This window comes from Oncorhynchus clarkii, chromosome 13 (assembly GCF_045791955.1).
Source record: "Oncorhynchus clarkii lewisi isolate Uvic-CL-2024 chromosome 13, UVic_Ocla_1.0, whole genome shotgun sequence".
NCBI classification, from domain to species: Eukaryota; Metazoa; Chordata; class Actinopteri; order Salmoniformes; family Salmonidae; genus Oncorhynchus; species Oncorhynchus clarkii.
The window spans coordinates 57,112,364-57,133,005 of record NC_092159.1 but is presented as its reverse complement, the minus strand read 5'-3'; the positions used below and the strand labels follow the sequence as shown (position 1 = coordinate 57,133,005).

The window sequence follows — 20,642 nt, the reverse complement described above, 5'->3', positions numbered from 1 at the left end:
TGTCACCCTAAAATAATCTCATATAATTATAGTTCATACAGGTTTTATACCAACTCTGTATAAATAGCATCTAAAATATACATTGAGTGTAGAAAACATTAAGGACACCTGCTCTTTCCATGGCAGACTGACCAGTTTAATCCAGGTGAAAGCTATGATCCCTTATTGATGTTACTTAAATCCACTTCAATCAGTGTAGTTGAAGGGGAGGACCAACTGACCTACTCCCTGACCAAAATGGCTGGCATTTTATACTGTCATAATAACATTCATGTCCATTCTAATTCTATGGCTTTGACAGCCTCGTATATTTCCAAGTTATAGAGAAGTCATAGAAAGGTATTTTTCACATCCATGTTTCACCTAAATGACTGACTGAGTCACTGAACACACTATAGGGAGCAAATTTGAACTGTTTACTGAGTGTGTGTGTGTGCCCCTGCTTATTTGGGTAATGATAAAATCATATTGTTTGATCCACTGTCATCTGGTTATAAACTCAGACCACCTATGCCTTGATAAGAAATGTTATCCCTGTCCGGGAACAACCCCTGAGCTATGAGGAAGTACATAGTTCCACCCAATGAACAAATGAAGTTAAGAGACTTAACTAGGAGTTAGCAGTTGAATAATAACATTTTATTTTAAATAATAATGAAAAAAGTCATTCATAATAATGGAAAAGCAATTCACTTTGATGGCAGTTCCACCACCTATAAAACTTCACACCTCAACCAGCCCTTAGACAACATCTACATGTCCCTTCAAAGGGTTTTTAAAAGGAAGTAACTACTGTGAGTCTGTTTCATGCATCGCTGAGTCAAGACAATTGGTGGGCAATCTTACCCTGCAGGGTCTAGTGTGGGTCCAGACCATGAAGCGTATCCATCACCAATCATCTAATTGCTTACAACTATTTGCTGCTCTCAGATTCACAAACATGTAAGATACGGTTTAGGCCAATAGAGTCAATGATCAACTCAGGCTTTTCTTTTTTAAAGCAGCAGCAGCAGCAGAGTATAGTCCCTCCTATTAGAAGCATTGAAGCAGGAAGTTGTTACTCTACTCTGCAGGAAGTTGTCAAGTCGAAGGCAACAAAGGAGGTAAAGATCAGCTCGGTTAAACCAGCCATGATGAACAATAGTCCAATAAAGTTAATCACTTCGGCTTCAGACGGATTCCTCTTGATGCAGTTAGTGCACTTTGATCTGTAGAGGAAGAATATCAGCCCTAAAAATAATATCAGCCCGAGCATAAAGGAGAAGGAGGAGAAGGATAAAATCAGTTTCCTTCTGTACTGCAGAAGGTCTAACATTCCTAAAGCACATGCCCAGGTCACCATGGAGATTATCCATCCTATGACCCCCGTGGTGATGGCCGCGACCTCTGTTCCACTTGTATACAGAGTTCTGCTAAGTATGACCCCTCCAATCAGGAGAAAGGCTGCAGCCCCCCAGCCGAAGTTGAGCGCTCCCCCCAGTTCCCTCTTCTCTCCGGTCAACTCATTGGAGGAGTCGCTGAGGATTGCCCTGGCCTTCCAGGAGACAGGAATGAGGATGAGAAATCTGGCCAGGATGAAGAATATTCCTGTTATAATGATCAACTTAATGTAGTTGGTGGTCTTGTGCCCAACCATGGAGACCATGACTCCCAGAAACCCCAGGATAATAGCCATGATGGTCATGGCTCTGGTGGCCTGCAGGTTGGAGCTCCATGCGGAGCTTGGCATGGAGTCGTAGACCTCACACTGAATGTGGCTCGTGCTCCTTTTCACACAGCTCATCCACAGGCCGTCCCAGACCTCCTAAGTGGTGACAAAGTTAGCTGCTGTGAAGGTTGTCTCCATCCAGGTGGGGAGTGCACACACTACAATGGTGGTGATTAATCCCATTACTCCCAGGACGATGCCCACAATCTCCATGCCCATCGACATACTGGGTCCCTGGGTACATTTCTCTACACCTGCCCTTCCTGGAGGTACAAGGATGTGACTCAACAAAGACATTTCAAAACCGCAGAGATGTTGAACTTCCAGAGATCCTGGAGCTATGACAACTGAAGTCTTTACAAAGTTCAAGAACAACAGATTATTTCACTCTGAAGTTTGTTGCTGAAGTTACTGTTACATAGGAAAGTATTTCCACCAGTATGTTTTATTAAAATGACAGATTTATGTGTGTGCTCTGTCAGGGGTAGCGTTTCTAATTAGTGAGATTGAGCCGTGCCACCTGCTGTCCTAATGCCACCAGGATGCAGAGAGGCCGACCCTGAAGAGGAACATGAATATTTAACAACACCTACTGGAGGGAGGGAGAGCTGGTGTTATTTTGCTCAGTAATTACTGACAGACCCACAGGGGTCTAGGCTAGACTGGACTGTACATCTCCAGAGCAGCTTGTCAGAGAGCACAGTAATGGGGAAATAAACTCAACGACTGAGGCCCTCTGAGAGATGGGAAGGATGGTGGGAGTAGAGGGAGGGAGGGAGGGAGAAGGCGGAAGAGGGGAATGGACAGGTAAGGAGGGGGAGAGATCTGGCAGAGGGAGAAAGATTGAGGAGAGAGCTTGAGAGATGGAGAGAAGGGGTAGAGGTAGAGATAGAGAATGAAGAATCGTGTGTATGTGTGTATATATACAGTATATCTTGAGATACTTGGCTGAGATATTTAGCTTGTTATGGCTGTACAGAACAACAGCAGACTCTAGCCTCATAAATATATACAGTATATCGTATAACACGTTGCATACAGTATTTACCAGCCAGAGGACTGAGGATTTACTGTTTTGCCCCTGTGCCTGTTCAATCCCCGTGTGTCTTAATTTAAGTTACTTGTAAACGGCTATTGGGACCTGTCCTGTGGGCTGGTGGTAAATGAGACCTGTCTTGTGGCCTGGTGGGAGATGAGATCTGTCTTGTGGCCTGGTGGGAGATGAGACCTGTCCTGTGGCCTGGTGGTAGATGAGACCTGTCCTATGGCCTGGTGGTAGATGAGACCTGTCCTGTGGCCTGGTGGAAGATGAGACCTGTCTGGTGGGAGATGAGACCTGTCTTGTGGCCTGGTGGGAGATGAGACCTGTCTTTTGGCCTGGTGGGAGATGAGACCTGTCCTGTGGCCTGGTGGTAGATGAGACTTGTCTTGTGGCCTGGTGGGAGATGAGACCTGTCTTGTGGTAGTTGAGACCTGTCTTGTGGTTGATAAGACCTGTCTGGTGGTAGATGAGACCTGTCTTGTGGTCTGGTGGGAGATGAGACCTGTCTGGTGGTAGATGAGACCTGTCTAGTGGCCTGGTGGGAGATGAGACCTGTCTTGTGGCCTGGTGGGAGATGAGACCTGTCTGGTGGTAGATGAGACCTGTCTTGTGGCCTGGTGGTAGATGAGACCTGTCTTGTGGCCTGGTGGGAGATGGGACCTGTCCTGTGGCCTGGTGGTAGATGAGACCTGTCTTGTGGTAGATGAGACCTGTCTTGTGGTAGATGAGACCGGTGCTGTGGTCTGGTGGGAGATGAGACCTGTCCTGTGGCCTGGTGGTAGATGGGACCTGTCTTGTGGCCTGGTGGTAGATGAGACCTGTCTTGTGGCCTGGTGGTAGATGAGACCTGTCTTGTGGCCTGGTGGGAGATGAGACCTGTCTTGTGGCCTGGTGGTAGATGAGACCTGTCTGGTGGGAGATGAGACCTGTCTTGTGGTCTGATGGTAGATGAGACTTGTCCTGTGGCCTGGTGGGAGATGAGACCTGTCTTGTGGTCTGGTGGGAGATGAGACCTGTCCTGTGGCCTGGTGGTAGATGAGACCTGTCCTGTGGCCTGGTGGTAGATGAGACCTGTCTTGTGGCCTGGTGGGAGATGAGACCTGTCTGGTGGGAGATGAGACCTGTCTTGTGGCCTGGTGGTAGATGAGACCTGTCTGGTGGGAGATGAGACCTGTCTTGTGGTCTGATGGTAGATGAGACTTGTCCTGTGGCCTGGTGGGAGATGAGACCTGTCTTGTGGTCTGGTGGGAGATGAGACCTGTCCTGTGGCCTGGTGGGAGATGAGACCTGTCCTGTGGCCTGGTGGTAGATGAGACCTGTCCTGTGGCCTGGTGGGAGATGAGACCTGTCCTGTGGCTTGGTGGTAGATGAGACCTGTCCTGTGGCCTGGTGGTAGATGAATGGTGGTCTGGGCAACTAACACTCAGTCTCACATCAGAATTAGATGTTCATCCATGTTTCTCAAATGTCAAATTTTGAAGTTGTTGCAGACCTTAAAATTATAATTGTGTTAAAGTTAAGTTTAGGCATTCACTCCAAATGGTTATGGTAAGGGTGTGTGTTTGTGTATCTGTGTGTCTTTGAGCGTGCACAGTGCCGTTTGGCAAACCCTGACAGGTCTCCAAAAAGTAGAGCAGCAAAAGAGGGCCTTCCTATCTCTGAGGGCCTCAGTCTTTGAGTTGATTTCCCTATTACTGTGCTCTCTGACAAGCCGCTCTGGAGATGTACAGTTCAGCCTAGCCTAGACCCCTGTGGGTCTGTCAGTAATTACTGAGCAAAATAACTATCTGTCTCTCTCTTTCTCGGTCTCTCTCTCGGTCTCATTCTCTCGGTCTCTCTCTCTCGGTCTCTATCTCGGTCTCTATCTCGGTCTCTCTCTCTCGGTCTCATTCTCTCGGTCTCTCTCGGTTGGTTGCTCTCTCATCTCTCGGTCTCTCTCTCTCTCGGTCTCTCTCGGTCTCTCTCTCTCTCAGTCTCTCTCTCTCTTGGTCTCTCTCTCTCGGTCTCTCTCTCTCTCGGTCTCTCTCTCTCGGTCTGTCTCTCTCTTGGTCTCTCTCTCGGTCTCTCTCTCTCTCTCGGTCTCTCTCTCTCTCTCTCTCTGTCTCTCTCTCGGTCTCTCTCTCTCTCTCGGTCTCTCTCTCGGTCTCTCCCTCCTCCACTAGTACTGTATTATCACTGTTAATTCATCTCCTCCACTCTGTAGGAACTAAAAGGCAGTTTCATACCTTGAAGGGCCTTCAGTCAGTACATTGTGAAAGCACATGCCTTAAATCTTGTATTATAAATGGGAGAGCTCTCTATCCAGCTCTTTTATCACAGAATCACTCAAACTAAATAATGTTCAGTCATGTGTTTTTCAAAAATTCATTTCCTGTAAAACGGTGTTAGATTGATCCATGTGTCTGAAAATGATTGATGCGAGGAGAACACAGCTTCTCTCAGCCCCAGTAGATTGACAGATCTATTGACCATCATACAATACCTGTTAGCAGTGCCTCCACAATCAACCTTTTGAGAGAGAGAGCCCATTGGAGTCCTGTGGCAGTTTCAGCTGCTCTAATGCCATCAGGCTGAGTGGACCTAGAAATGATGATTAGGCCTAGTCATCCCATCTATCAGTGGATTCTAGTGAGCTGTATCCTAAACCCCACTGGGCACCACTTTACACTGTGTTTTCTCTGGGTCACTGAATATTCAACAGGCCTGAAGCACGGAGTGAGCTGTCTTTCATGACAGATAGAGACACACAGTCTCCACTCATGTCTTAGATTGTGATTACTGGGAGGAACAACCCAGGGTCATGTTCATTAGGGCACGCAATGGAAAATGATTTTAAACATTTTGCAACGGGCAATGAAAATTAGCTTCTTTTTTTTATTGGACCCATCCAGGTAGTCCCTCCTTGTTTCAGTCTGTTTTCTTCTGTTTGGTGCCGAATGAACACCACCACTGAATATGTATGAGTCCTCTTCACTGGAACCCTGGGAGGGTAAATCAACAAGTCATCAAAGATTTTATCTTTATCAGTAGTGCTCTGTGTGGGCGGAGTAGGCGATCTTGAAGGAGTAGAGCATCTTTGCTGCTTCCCCAGGGAAAGCAGGGGGGTCAGGCGCATCTCACAGCAACAAGGGATATTCTGTTGTCGCCATGTGGTTGCCATGGCATTAGTGATGAATCAGATCTGCATGTTTGTTTGCGCTTTGATTTGCTTCATTGTAATGTTGATGTAAGCTTGTGAACAGAGGTGAGATCACAGATATTGAATAGTTTTATCTTTAGAGGGGAGTTATACTGTAATTTATATATGCCTTCCCTCCCTCGGTACACAGGTATACACACTTTAAAGATGTTCATTGATGAGGAGGAACTAGGACGTGTCCCCTGATAGATTGGATACAGAGATTAACTGAGTTTATTGGTCCGTTTTTTGTGTAACCATGGATATGGAATGGCTCCCGGGAGGGTCTTTGAGAAAAAACAAATTGTGTGAATCAACTGTTTTTGTTCAGGATTTAAAGAATAAAGTATTAAAAAAAGGATATGTTTAACCTCTCTGGAACCAGTGGGACGGTAGCGTCCCACCTCGACAACAGCCAGTGAAATTGCAGGGCGCCAAATTCAAAACAACACAAATTCCTCAAACATACAAGTATTATCCACCATTTTAAAGAAACTTCTTGTAAATCCAACCACAGTGTCCGATTTTCAAAAAGGCGAAAGTACACCAGGAGATTATGTTAGGTCAGCGCCTAGTCACAGAAAACCATACAGCCATTTTCCAGCCAAGGAGAGGGCTCACAAAAGTCAGAAATAGCAATTTAAATGAATCACTAACCTTTGATCTTCATCAGATGGCACTCACAGGACTTCATGTTACACAATAAATGTGTGTTTTGTTCGATAAAGTTAATCTTTATGTCCAAAAACCTCAGTTGAAATTGGCGCGTTATGTACAGTAATCATTGTCTCAAACAAACATCCGGTGAAATTTCAGAAATACTCATCATAAACATTGATGAAAAATACACGTTTTATACATAGGATTAAAGATAAATGTCTTGTTAATCCAGCCACTGTGTCAGATTTCAAAAAGGCTTTACAGCGAAAGCACACCATGCGATTATGTTAGGTCAGCGCCTAGTCACAGAAAACCATACAGCCATTTTCCAGCCAAGGAGAGGGCTCACAAAAGTCAGAAATAGCAATTTAAATTAATCACTAACCTTTGATCTTCATCTGGTGGCACTCCCAGGTCTTCATATTAGACAATAAATGTTTGTTTTGTTCGATAATGTCCCTCTTAGTGTCCTAAAACCTCAGTTTTGTTGGTGCGTTTAGTTCAGTAATCCAAAGGCACAAAGTGCGCTCTCAACCTACAGACGAAAAGTCAAAAGTACAATAAAAGTTTGTAGAAATGTGTCAAACGATGTCATTTTGCCTTTCAAAATAATAGTACTTCCTGGTTGGATTTTCCTCAGGTTTTCGCCTGCCATATCAGTTCTGTTATACTCACAGTCATTTATTTTAACAGTTTCGGAAACTTTAGAGTGTTTTCTATCCAAATCAAATTATATGCATATCCTAGCTTCTGGGCCTGAGTAGCAGGCAGTTTAATTTGGGCACGCTTTTCATCCAAAATTCCGAATGCTGAAAGTTAATATCATGAATACGTACTGTACCTTTGGTGGCTTTTATTTTATTGACCTAAAACATCTAATCCGGGATTCAATCTGATTGTGCTTGTCGACTATGCACAATTTTAAAGGTCATTTCTGATCACGCTGACATCTGCAGCATTTTACTGTGAATGCAATCTCCCCGAAAGCGGTAACATTCTTTTAAAAGCTGCATTGTCGGCAACATGTGATCGATCATATTGAATCCCAGGCCTAGTGACAGTAATTCTGCATAACTCAAGATACCAGTTTGGAGATTTCCCAGGACAATGCCCTGTAGAATAGTCACATTGACCTGTGATCGATGGAAGAATAGATGCCTTCCCAGAACTGTCGGTGGTATTTAACCTTGCTGTAGCCATGAGCTGAACTTTGCCGTTTGTCACTTTGTTGCTGTAGGATCTTAGAGAACATCCACGTTGAGCTGAGTCACTGATGGCTAAGTTCCAATATCCACACTAGCGTACTACTTAGAATGCATGGTCAGTATACAGGTAACTGCCAAAATAACGGAAACACTTGAGGAAATGAGGGATACAAAGTATATTCAAATCAGGTGCTTCCACACAGGTGTGGTAACCTGAGTTGATTAAGCAATTAACATCCCACCATGTATAAAAATGACCAGTTGCCCATTATTTTGGGTACCATGGCTAGAAGAGATCTCAGTGAAGAGGTGTCTCAATGGCGCTGTGTGTGTGTGTGTGTGTGTGTGTGTGTGTGTGTGTGTGTGTGTGTGTGTGTGTGTGTGTGTGTGTGTGTGTGTGTGTGTGTGTGTGTGTGTGTGTGTGTGTGTATTTATGTCTGTCAACAGATATTAACCCAATTGAACACCAGTTATGGGAGATTCTGGAGCAGTGTTTTCCCACCACCATCAACAAAACATCAAATAATGTAATTTATCGGGGAAGAATGGTGTCGCATCCCTCCAATAGTGTTGCAGACACCTGAAGAATCTATGCCAAGGCGCATTAGAGCTGGCTTGTGGTGGCTTGTGGCTTGTGGTGGCCCAAAGCCCTATTGACACTTGGTGTTGGTGTTCCTTTCTTTTTGCAGTTACATGTACATTGCTTCCTTCACTAAGTGGCATGGAGGTGTTGATCTTGGGGAAGAGCCATGCTGACTGTATGCAGGCTGTTTCTGGAGGGAGGAGTGGAATGTAGTGGAGCTCATCACTAGAGAGCTGGGTTATAGAATAAGGACTGAGAAGATGAGAGCGAGGGATAGGTGAGAGGAGAGGAGGAGGAGGGAGGGAGAATAATAGGGTTAGGTGAGAGGAGCAGGAGGAGGAGGAGAGGGTGAGGAATCGGGTTAGGGGAGAGGAGGAGGAGAGGCAGAAAAACAGGGTTAGGTGAGAGGAGGAGGAGGAGAGGGTGAGGAATCGGGTTAGGGGAGAGGAGGAGGAGAGGGATAAAAACAGGGTTAGGTGAGAGGAGAAGGAGGAGAACAAGAGATGAGGAGAAGGAGGAGAACAAGGGGAGAGGAGAAGGAGAAGAACAAGGGGAGAGGAGAAGGAGGAGAACAAGGGGAGAGGAGAAGGAGGAGAACAAGGGGAGAGGAGACAGAGGAGAACAAGGGGAGAGCGGGGCGACGAGGAGATCCTCTGGAGGAACAGGCCAACGTTATTAACAAAGGGACCTGGAACACTGCATTATTGATGGAGGGAAGAGGAAGAGATAAAGGAGAGGTGGACAGGTGGAGGATATTATGCCTTCAGGAAGGAGAGAAGCGAAGGGAAGGATTTCTCCATCTCTCTTTCTGATTAGTCAAGTATGGGGAGAAGTTTCTCACACACTAGCTGCACGAACACATAGAGAGAGAGAATGTCATCTACATTTGACTTGGTTACCTAAGCTATTTAAGTACAGTGCATTTGGAAAGTATTCAGACCCCCTGACTTGTTCCACATTTTGTTACGTTACAGCCTTATTGTAAAATGTATTAAATAAAACATTTTCCTCTTCAATCTACACACATTACTCCATAATGACAGTGAAAATAGGTTTTTAGAAATTTTATCAAATGTTTGAAAATACATAAGTATTCAAACTCTTTGCTATGAGACATGAAATTGAGCTCAGGTTCATCCTGTTTCCATTGATCATGCTTGAGATATTTCTACAACTTGATTTGAGTCCATATGTGGTAAATTCAATTGATTGGACATGATTTGGAAAGGCACACACCTGTCTATATAAGGTCCCACAGTTAACAGTGCATTTCAGAGCAAATACCAAGCCATGTGGCCAAACTGAGCCATCGGGGGAGAAGGGCCTTGGTCAGGGAGGTGACCAAGAACCCGATGGTCTGACAGAGCTCCAGAGTTCTTCTGTGGAGATGGGAGAACCTTCTGGAAAGACAACCATCTCTGCAGCGCTCCACCAATCAGGCCTTTATGGTAGAGTGGCTAGATGGAAGCCACTCCTCAGTAAAAGGCACCACAGTCTGCTTGGAGTTAAAGGACTCTCAGACCATGAGAAACAAGATTCTCTGGTCTGATGAAACCAAGATTGAACTCTTTGGCCTGAATGCCAAGTGTTACATCTGGAGGAAACCTGGCACCATCCCTACGGTGAAGCATAGTGGTTGCAGCATCATGCTGTAGAGATGTTTTTCAGTGGCAGGGACTGATGCTCCCCATCCAACCTGACAGAGCTTGTGAATGGGATAAACTGCACTGCCCAAATACAGGTGTGCCAAGCTTGTATCGTCATACCCAAGAAGACTCTAAACTGTAATCGCTGCCCACAGTGCTTCAACAAAGTACTGAGTAAAGGGTCTGAATAATTCATTTGCAAAAATGTCAAGAATCCAGTTTTTGCTTTGTCATTATGGGGTACAGTATTGTGTGTAGATTGATGAGGGGAAATAACAATTTAATATATTTTAGAACATGGCTGTAACGTAACAAAATGTGGAAAAATTGAAGGGTTCTGAATACTTTCCGAATGCACTGTATGTCTCATTAATGACATTCATGTGTTCCTGCTTTCCTTTTCCAGAATAAAGTGATGAACATTGACAGACTGAAGGTGAAGCTTCAGGTAAGAGCCTTATCATGGATTCTATAATCTGTCCTTATTTCTCAATCCTGCCCAAACTATACAGCCCCTGTTACCCCATCAGGCGTGGCGTGTGTGTGTGTGTGTGTGTGTGTGTGTGTGTGTCTGTGTGTGTGTGCCCCATCTCTCCTACAGTGATGTATCAGGGTTATCACCACAAATTAATTGCACAACCTAACCTAATTGCCTAAATAACTAATAAAAACAATTCTGATTCAGTAGTTATATCTCCGTGAATCTTCTACACTAAGCCCAATGTTCTCCTGACCCCAGTCACTCACTGCAGAGGCTCTCTGTTTCTCTGTCTGTGTGTCTTTCTCTTTCCCTCTCTCTTTCCCTCTCTCTCTCTCTCCCTCTCCATCCCTTTCCATCTCTCTCCCTTTCCCTCTGTCTCTCTCTCTCTCATCCTCCTCTCTCTTTCTCAATTCAATTTAAGAAGCGTTATTGGCATGGGAAACATATGTTTACATTGCCAAAGCCAGTACATTGGATTTGTTTTTTGTTTTGTGGGCAGTGTGCACATAGCCTGTCTTCTCTTGAGAGCCAGGCCTGCCTTTGGCGGCCTTTCTCAATAGCAAGGCTATGTTCACTGAGTCTGCACACAGTCAACGATTTAGTTTATATTCATGTTTATACCACTAGTTTATATTCATGAGTATGGGAGAGGGAGTAAAAGCCTTTAGTACCTGTATGATGGGGGTGGGATGGAAACAGAAAGTAAGAGGGAGAGAAGGAAAGAAAAACACTACTCAACTGAAAACTCATATACACAGAGCCAGCCACCGTGTATTGAAATTCCACTGCACACAAAGAAAACACTTTTAAAATGTAATTCATTATAAACCAACATGAGGGTCGAGGGATGCAAACACCTAGTAAGCAAACCCCTGGACTGGAGACCTGTTGTGATGGTAGCCTCTGGGGGGGTACCAGTGGTGAGGTAATGGGGGACAGTACCAGTGGTGAGGTAATGGGGGGGGCAGTACCAGTGGTGAGGTAATGGGGGGGGCAGTACCAGTGGTGAGGTAATGGGGGGACAGTACCAGTGGTGAGGTAATGGGGGGGGCAGTACCAGTGGTGAGGTAATGGGGGGACAGTACCAGTGGTGAGGTAATGGGGGGGGGGCAGTACCAGTGGTGAGGTAATGGGGGGGCAGTACCAGTGGTGAGGTAATGGGGGGGCAGTACCAGTGGTGAGGTAATGGGGGGGGGCAGTACCAGTGGTGAGGTAATGGGGGGACAGTACCAGTGGTGAGGTAATGGGGGGGGCAGTACCAGTGGTGAGGTAATGGGGGGGCAGTACCAGTGGTGAGGTAATGGGGGGGGGCAGTACCAGTGGTGAGGTAATGGGGGGGCAGTACCAGTGGTGAGGTAATGGGGGGGCAGTACCAGTGGTGAGGTAATGGGGGGGGCAGTACCAGTGGTGAGGTAATGGGGGGGCAGTACCAGTGGTGAGGTAATGGGGGGGGCAGTACCAGTGGTGAGGTAATGGGGGGGCAGTACCAGTGGTGAGGTAATGGGGGGGGGCAGTACCAGTGGTGAGGTAATGGGGGGGCAGTACCAGTGGTGAGGTAATGGGGGGGGCAGTACCAGTGGTGAGGTAATGGGGGGGGGCAGTACCAGTGGTGAGGTAATGGGGGGGCAGTACCAGTGGTGAGGTAATGGGGGGGGCAGTACCAGTGGTGAGGTAATGGGGGGGCAGTACCAGTGGTGAGGTAATGGGGGGGGGCAGTACCAGTGGTGAGGTAATGGGGGGGCAGTACCAGTGGTGAGGTAATGGGGGGGCAGTACCAGTGGTGAGGTAATGGGGGGGGCAGTACCAGTGGTGAGGTAATGGGGGGGGGGGGGGGCAGTAGCAAATGCTGGAGGAGATTGAGAGGCATAATTAGCAGAAATTCCACAGAGGTTGGACTAATGGGGTGACAGGGCAGAGGCAACCACTAGTTTATATTCATGAGTATGACCTGATGCCTTATGCCCGCTTCACCTACCTGCACAGCATGCTGGGAAGTCACTAAGACTCCATATTCATTATCAAGCTTTCCCCCCAGTTTGAATCCAAGTTCGAAACGTTCCTAACATCAATTCTAAATTGGTCCTCTACCCCCTAGCCCTATCCCCCTACTTAAAAGTTAAGTGACAGCGACAGTGAATGCCATTTCAATTTTTGTTTGTGAGACTTTAAATCTATGTCTTACCTCAAATAAGTGTTATGTAAAGCAATGAAACAGTGGTAGTGAAATGATTCATTCCTATAGAGGTGAATCCTAACTTCCCATTGACATCACTGCAACATCACTGAGAACTTAGAATGCACCCCAATAGTAAATTATACATTTACCTTTAATAATTCTCCTCTTCTTTCTTCTTTCTCCAGATCTGGGACACAGCTGGACAGGAGCGTTTCCGCAGCGTCACACACGCCTACTACCGTGACGCCAATGGTGAGACAGACACACACACACTTCCTCTTTTTACTCTCTCACACCCAGACAAACACACTTGTGTGATTCTGTCTCAATACCGCTACAGCTGCTGTGGTGACAGAAACCAGAGGGATTCTCTCCCTCATTAAGAAACTAGCTGCATTATACATTACTTAAAGTGCTGCTTAGTATGCTGAGTTTCATAACATTTAAATGCAGATTAGGATGATATGTAAATGAGCTGAATAAAATGTATGGTTCACTGTTTACATGTCTGTGAGAATGCAATTTGATTATTACCATTTGTCTTGAATGCGTGACTGTCTAAAAAAAATCAATTTTTATTCTGGATGGGTGAGTGGATGGATAGGTGGGTCGGTGGGTGGGTGGATCGGTGGATGGGTGGATGGATGGATGGATGGGTGGGTGGGTGGGTGGATAAGTTGGTCGGTGGGTGGATGGATAGATGGGTGGGTGTGTGTATGGGTGGATGGGTGGGTTGGTGGGTGGGTGGATGGGTTGGTGGGTGGGTGGATGGATGGGCCGGTGGGTGGATGAGTTAATGGGTGGATAGATGGGTGGGTGGTGGGATAGATGGGTGGGTTGGTGGGTGGATGGGTTGGTGGGTGGGTGGATTGATGGGCCGGTGGGTGGATGGGTTAATGGGTGGATAGATGGGTGGGTGGGGGGATAGATGGGTGGATGGATGGGTGGGTGGGTGGATGGGTGGGTTAGTGGGTGGGTGGTTTAGTGGGTGGGTGGATAGATGGGCCGGTGGATGGGTGGGTGGGTGGGTGGGTGGGTGGGTGGGTGGGTGGATGGGTGGGTTAGTGGGTGGGTGGTTTAGTGGGTGGGTGGATAGATGGGCCGGTGGATGGGTGGGTGGGTGGGTGGGTGGGTGGGTGGGTGGGTGGGTGGGTGGGTGGGTGGGTGGGTGGGTGGATGGATGGATGGATAGATGGGTCGGTGGGTGGGTGGATAAGTTGGTCGGTGGGTGGACAGATGGGTGGGTTGGTGGGTGGGTGGGTGGGTTGGTGGGTGGGTGGATGGATGGGCCGGTGGGTGGATGGGTTAATGGGTGGATAGATGGGTGGGTGGGGGGATAGATGGGTGGATGGATGGGTGGGTGGGTGGATGGGTGGGTTAGTGGGTGGGTGGTTTAGTGGGTGGGTGGATAGATGGGCCGGTGGATGGGTGGGTGGGTGGGTGGGTGGGTGGGTGGGTGGGTGGGTGGATGGATGGATGGATAGATGGGTCGGTGGGTGGGTGGATAAGTTGGTTGGTGGGTGGATGGATAGATGGGTGGGTGTGTGTATGGGTGGGTGGGTGGGTGGGTGGGTGGGTGGGTGGGTGGGTGGGTGGATGGATGGATGGATAGATGGGTCGGTGGGTGGGTGGATAAGTTGGTCGGTGGGTGGACAGATGGGTGGGTTGGTGGGTGGGTGGGTGGGTTGGTGGGTGGGTGGATGGATGGGCCGGTGGGTGGATGGGTTAATGGGTGGATAGATGGGTGGGTGGGGGGATAGATGGGTGGATGGATGGGTGGGTGGGTGGATGGGTGGGTTAGTGGGTGGGTGGTTTAGTGGGTGGGTGGATAGATGGGCCGGTGGATGGGTGGGTGGGTGGATGGATGGATGGATAGATGGGTCGGAGGGTGGATGGATAAGTGGGTCGGTGGGTAGATGGATGGATGGGTGGGTGTGTGTGTGGATGGATGGGTGGATAGATGGGTGGATGGATAGATAGATGGGTGGATGGGTGGGTGTATGGATGGATAGGAGGGTGCATGGATAGGTGGGTGGATGGATGGATGGATGGATGGATGGGTGGGTGGGTGGGTGGGTGGGTGGATGGATGGATGGATAAGTGGGTCAGTGGGTCGATGGATAGATGGATGGGTGGATAGATGGGTGGATGGATAGATGAGTGAATGGGTGGGTGGATAGATGGGTGGGTGTATGGATGGATAGATGGGTGGATGGATAGGTGGGTGGATGGATAGATGGGTGGATATATAGCATGTTCACATGGTGCATGTTTCTAACGTTTTCAGTCTCCTTAAAAGCAATCTGTCATTCTGACCCTGAACAAGGCAGTCAACCCACTGTTCCCAGGCCATCATTGAAAATAAGAATTTGTTCTTAAGTGACTTGCCTAGTTAAATGAGAAAAAATCATTAGCTCGCGAGCCAGCCAGCTAACTTTGGCTAGCTAGCTAACAGTACACTTTAACTTGGAATGAAAAGACTATGTCAAAACTAGAAACGTGTAATATCTGAAAATGTAGCTAGCTAGACTATCTTACCCGTGGTCTGAAATCGGAGTAGCTAGCCAGAGCGGATTTACCAGCTACGTCTATCAACGGTTGTCGCAGTGACATTCTATTTTGTTGTAGCTAGCTAGCTACCGGCCAATACCACTCCAGGTGGTATTGGAATGGTTTTAAGAAGAGAAACACCTCTCCTCTGGCTAGCCAGATTGACATCAATCTCCACTAAAGCAGTACCGGGCTGGACCGGCCTGTTCAGCAGGGAAACAGAGAGCACGCTGACCTGTCCTTTCTAGAGGCTTTATTAGAACAAGGTATTATATTCATAATTTAAAAGGTTACATTTAGATATGGACCTCATCGTTGTTATCATCAACAGCAATGTCTCCATCTTCATGTCCTTATCATCATCATTATTCATGGTCATCATCATCATCACAATATTCATCATCATATTTGTCTTCTTCCTCATCATTATCATGATCACCACTATCGTCATTATCATGCGGGTGTGCGTGTGTGGCTCCCGTGTAGCTCAGTTGGTAGAGCACGGAACTTGTAACGCCAGGGTTGTGGGTTTGATAGCCACGGGGGACAAATACAAAAACGTATACACTCAATACTGTAAGTTGCTCTGGATAAGAGCTCCTGCTACAGTAAGTGACTGAAATGTGTGCTCCAGCTCTCCACTCAGCCATTTGATCAGGTATGATGGGTGTATGTTTTAGCCTCTACACCCTGCCACATAAACACTTCCTCCACATCAACTGAATGTGGTTATAACCCCAAAGCTTTTGCTTTTGATATGGTTCCCTGGGACGTTTCTGTAACCCAAACAACTCCTCAGCTACCCTGCGATATAGGAAGTCAGTGCCTGCAGCCCAAGTAGCACCCTATTCTCTATGTAGTGCACTACTTTTGACCAGGTCCCGTAGGGCTATGGTCAAAAGTAGTGCACTACATAGGGAAGATGGTGCAATTTGCGCCACATCCAGTTGCTTTTGAAGTCAACGAGGCGCAGACATTAGTCGAGGGACTGCTTCAGTGATTTCTATAGCTTTAGTAAAGCAAAGACAGTCAAACCCCTGGCAGCCAGTCACTGCCTCCCACAGCTCGGCAGACCTCACTGAAATTCTCAGCAACAGCAAAGAGTTCTACTGTACCACTTCACTTTTTCAGAGTATATCTCAATGGTTGTCGCAGTGACATTCTATTTTCTTGTAGCTAGAAAAAAAAACATATATATAATCTCCTCCTCTCTCTATGTATATTATCTCTCTCCTCCTCTCCCTCCGTTCTCCGTTCTCTCCTTTTGAAGAGAACCCTGTCTGGCAATCAGACAGATAAGAGAGACAGGACATCAACTAGAAACAAATAGCCCAGTGGAGAGGCACTACTATAGCCTAGCCTACACTCACTCTACTTAGACAGGGATTTATGTGGAAGTGGCTAAATTAATCATCCTGGTTTTTAGATGGTGAATAGCCTGGTCCCAGATCTGTTTGTGTTGTCTTGCCAGCTCCTCCCAAACAATGACCTCAGGAAATGGCAAGACAGCACAAACAGATCTGAGATAAAGCTAGAGGGAGAACAAACACTCCCCTCCTCTGTTTTCTCAGTACTCTAATCTTTCATCATCTTTCCCTAATTGTTTACCATCCTACAGAAATCTACAGTCATTGCTCAGAGAGAGTAATTTAATATCCTCCCATATGTTTTGGGTGAAATATCACAGCAGCAAGATCTGTGAGCTGTTGTCACAAGAAAAGGGCAACCAGTGAAGAACAAACACCATTGTAAATACAACCCATATTTATTGATTTTCACTTTTGTAGTTGAACTCTTTGCACATTGTTACAACACTGTATATAGAAATAATATTACATCTGAAATGTCGTTATTCTTTTGGAACTTTTGTGTAATGTTTGCTGTTTATTTTTGTGTGTTTATTTCACTTTTGTATATTATCTATTTCACTTGCTTTGGCAATGTAAACATATGTTTCCCATGTCAATAAAGCCTCTTAAATCGGAGAGGGAGGGAGAAAGAGACATTTGGGAAAAAGACCGTCTTCTCTCGGAGTGGCAGCACACTCAGCCACAGAGGAGCATAATAAATTAAATGTGCTGTTATCTGTGGATGTTCCTGTAGGAAGGAGAGCTGTGGCTAGACTGGGTATAGGCTAGGCTGGTGTGTTCCGCATGGTGACCAGTGTAGAGTGTGGTGGAGTTTGGTGATTTACAACTTAGAGAGGGAGGAGTGGCATGAAGAGTAGGAGGGGTGTATTATTTTAGGGACATAGTTATGGATGTATTCTGTGACAAGAGAGAGTCTGTGTTTGTGCGCGCGCCTACCTCCATCTCTCAGTATCTCTATTGTCTTGTCTTGACTATCATTAATGTGATGTTGATTTGTTTTATCAAATCTATTAACAATGTTTAATTATTATGATAATTGAATTAATCCCGCAACAATGAACTCATTCACAATCTTGGGGCACCACGGAAAAAGTTTATTTTACAAGTTACCGTTTTCTGAATCAACTCTTAAAACTTCTAGCGTCCCGCCTCGACAACTTCAAATTAAATTACTATAAATATTTAATGTTTTCCAGAATGGATCTTTCAGAGTACCACCCAGTAGTTCTTGGTCATGTTTACCAGACTAAAGTACTTAAACAGCTGCAGACTGAATGTTCCTGTGTAGTCTTTAGTTTTGTAGAGATGTTCTGGTTCTCTGTTGAAAGTTTCAGAGTTCTAGCCATTACGTCCCTCTCAGCTCACACTGTTGGTCTCGTTGGTATAATGTACATTTTGTCGGAAGTGGGTTTTATACACTTCTGGGAATGATGTAATGTCCGATGTAATGTCTGCGCTCACTTGGGCGTGGCCAACTGACTTGGTTAAGACTTCATGAAAAACAATTCTCTCATTTAGAAGGCTGACTTCACATTACATCTTCTCACAAATAGTTTAATATTTAATCATATACGTAACCCCACATTTGGATGTGACCCTGACAACTGGGAAATGTATACATTCAGAGATACTGTTATGTTGTTATACTGTCCTTCATGAGTATAACAACAACGCTGTAGAGCGGACCCACTGTAACCTGATCCTTCTGATTCTCATCTCTACCTCCATCTCTCTCTTCTCAACTCTACCTCCATCTCTCCCCGTCTCTCTCTTCTCAACTCTACCTCCATCTCTCTCTTCTCAACTCTACCTCCATCTCTCTCTTCTCAACTCTACCTCCATCTCTCCCCATCTCTCTCTTCTCAACACTACCTCCATCTCTCTCCTTCTCTTTTCTCAACTCTACCTCCATCCCTCTCCATCTCTCTCTTCTCAACTCTACCTCCATCTCTGTCTTCTCAACTCTACCTACATCTCTCTCCATCTCTCTCTTCTCAACTCTACCTCCATCTCTCTCCATCTCTCTCTTCTCAACTGTACCTCCATCTCTCTCTTCTCAACTCTACCTCCATCTCTCTCTTCTCAACTCTACCTCCATCTCTTACCTTCTCAACTCTACCTCCATCTCTTACCTTCTCAACTCTACCTCCATCTCTTACCTTCTCAACTCTCCTCCTACATCCAGGTGTTGTCTGAATCAGTTTAATATCACACTGTCTGGTAACTAATGATCACAGTTGCTGGATCATTTTAATGGGTAGCGATCTATCACACTGTCTGGATCAGTTTAATGGGTAGCGATCTATCACACTGTCTGTGGATCATCTATCATATAAACAGGAGCATGTGATATGTTTGTTAGGTCTTTTGAAATATGTATTATGTAAGAATTGCTTGTCATAAATTATATATCTGAAAAGGAATGTTTACACAATTCTAGGCCTTGTCCTCTCTGAGCCTGGGCAGGCTCACTGGCTGTGTAGGGCAGGCCTGTCTTAATCAGGCCCGCAGAGAGCAAGAAGGAGAATTTACTGTGTTATGTGCCCTCCTCAATAAAAATGAATAAAGGAACTCAGTCAACCGTGAACTAATTGGGAAGCCACAGGTCCAAGAGGCTAAGCCTAAAGGACAAATTGGAACGTTAGCCAGTAATTAGTTTCAAATGAACTCTTCGTTGTCAATGGGTTCTGCCAGGCCTGCTACTTCACTAACATTTACTTATGCTCTCTCCCACTTCTTCTCTCTCTCTATCTTCCTCGCTCCCATCTCTCTCTCAGCTCTCCTGCTGCTGTATGACGTGACCAACAGAACATCTTTTGACAACATCAAGGTAGGACTCTCCATTTATCTTCTTTTCTCTTCCCCCCTCTTTTTTTGGATCTAATAAGCCCTGAAAATAGCCTGTAATAAGCTGACATAAGAGTGCTTTCATGGAACCTATTTGGCTAATTATTGTGTTAGAAGCTTTCTAAGTGACTTGGAGGTCTGTTTGATAATGGAGAAAATATGTCTGTCTCTCAAGTGTCATTTTGTAACAAAGCCATAACAGTGTAATGATATATCATTATATTGCGCGTGGGAGGGATGTAAGATCCTGTCATTTCTTTATCTGCTGCTGCTGCACCTGTCAGCAATAGGGAGGGAGGGAGAGGGGGAGAGATTGTACCCCTGTGTGTGTGATTGACAGTGTAGATTTAGCCCTTGGGGGTGCTGTTAGTCCCGGCTGTCTGTGTGACTCTGTCTCCCTATAGGCTGCCTCAAGGACCATTCCTCTGTCTGTCTTTCTGTCCGTCCGTCTCCCAGCTTGCCTATCTCTCGCTCTCCTCATCACCAGAGCTCTCAGGGGAGCCTCTAACAGTGCTGATGGCCACTGAATGGATGTGACTCACAGGGCGTGTTTCTGTCACTCTGTGGTGTTGCCTCAGACCTGTGATTAGTGATTCTACGAGATGGAAACGTCAGGTGTTGTTCTGTCTACTCACCACATACCTTGTGCTATTCATTTCAAGTTTGATGTTTTTTCTAACGTCAAAGGTTTTTAGGAAGCCTTTGCAATTTTCTGAAAAGATATGGTAAAGTTTTACACCAAAGCATCAACACTTGTGGCAATCATTGGTACATTGATTTGTATTCATTGTTTCCCTTACACCTCATGCCCATGAACTGGACCTGCTGCCTACCAGACCTGGGTTCAAATACTATTTGAAATAATAGTATTATTAAGATGTGTTTGATTGAGCTTGTCTGTTGCAATGGAACCAAAAGACATGTAAACCCCGCCCACCTGGTACTCCAGACAGGCAAAGGCAAACGCTCAAAGTATTTGAAAGATTTGAAATAGTATTTGAACCCAGGTCTGCTGCGTACACTACATTACAGTACAAAGCCTAACTTGAGATGTGCACACTTAACTTAACCCCTTAGAGTTGATTGACGCACTGTTGCATCAATTGCATAACAAAACAATCCCCATCAAAATATGTCAGTTTTAAGCTAGAGATATCATTTTTTTTTGCATTGGATGTGTCTCAATCTGAGGTGAA

General features: G+C 45.9%; 1 protein-coding gene and 1 pseudogene across 1 annotated transcript in view; one reads left to right on the top strand and one right to left on the bottom strand.

Annotated features, from left to right (window-relative positions):
- Nucleotides 1-20,642, top strand: part of LOC139423600 (ras-related protein Rab-26-like) — a 62,912-nt gene that overhangs the window by 31,053 nt on the left and 11,217 nt on the right. Inside the window, exons 3-5 of the mRNA XM_071175185.1 lie at nt 10,429-10,470; nt 12,865-12,931; nt 19,377-19,429. Of these exons, the coding sequence (XP_071031286.1) occupies nt 10,429-10,470; nt 12,865-12,931; nt 19,377-19,429 (162 nt within the window). The remainder of the gene's footprint in view (nt 1-10,428; nt 10,471-12,864; nt 12,932-19,376; nt 19,430-20,642) is intronic.
- LOC139424165 (claudin-4-like) lies at nt 1,058-1,933 on the bottom strand (annotated as a pseudogene).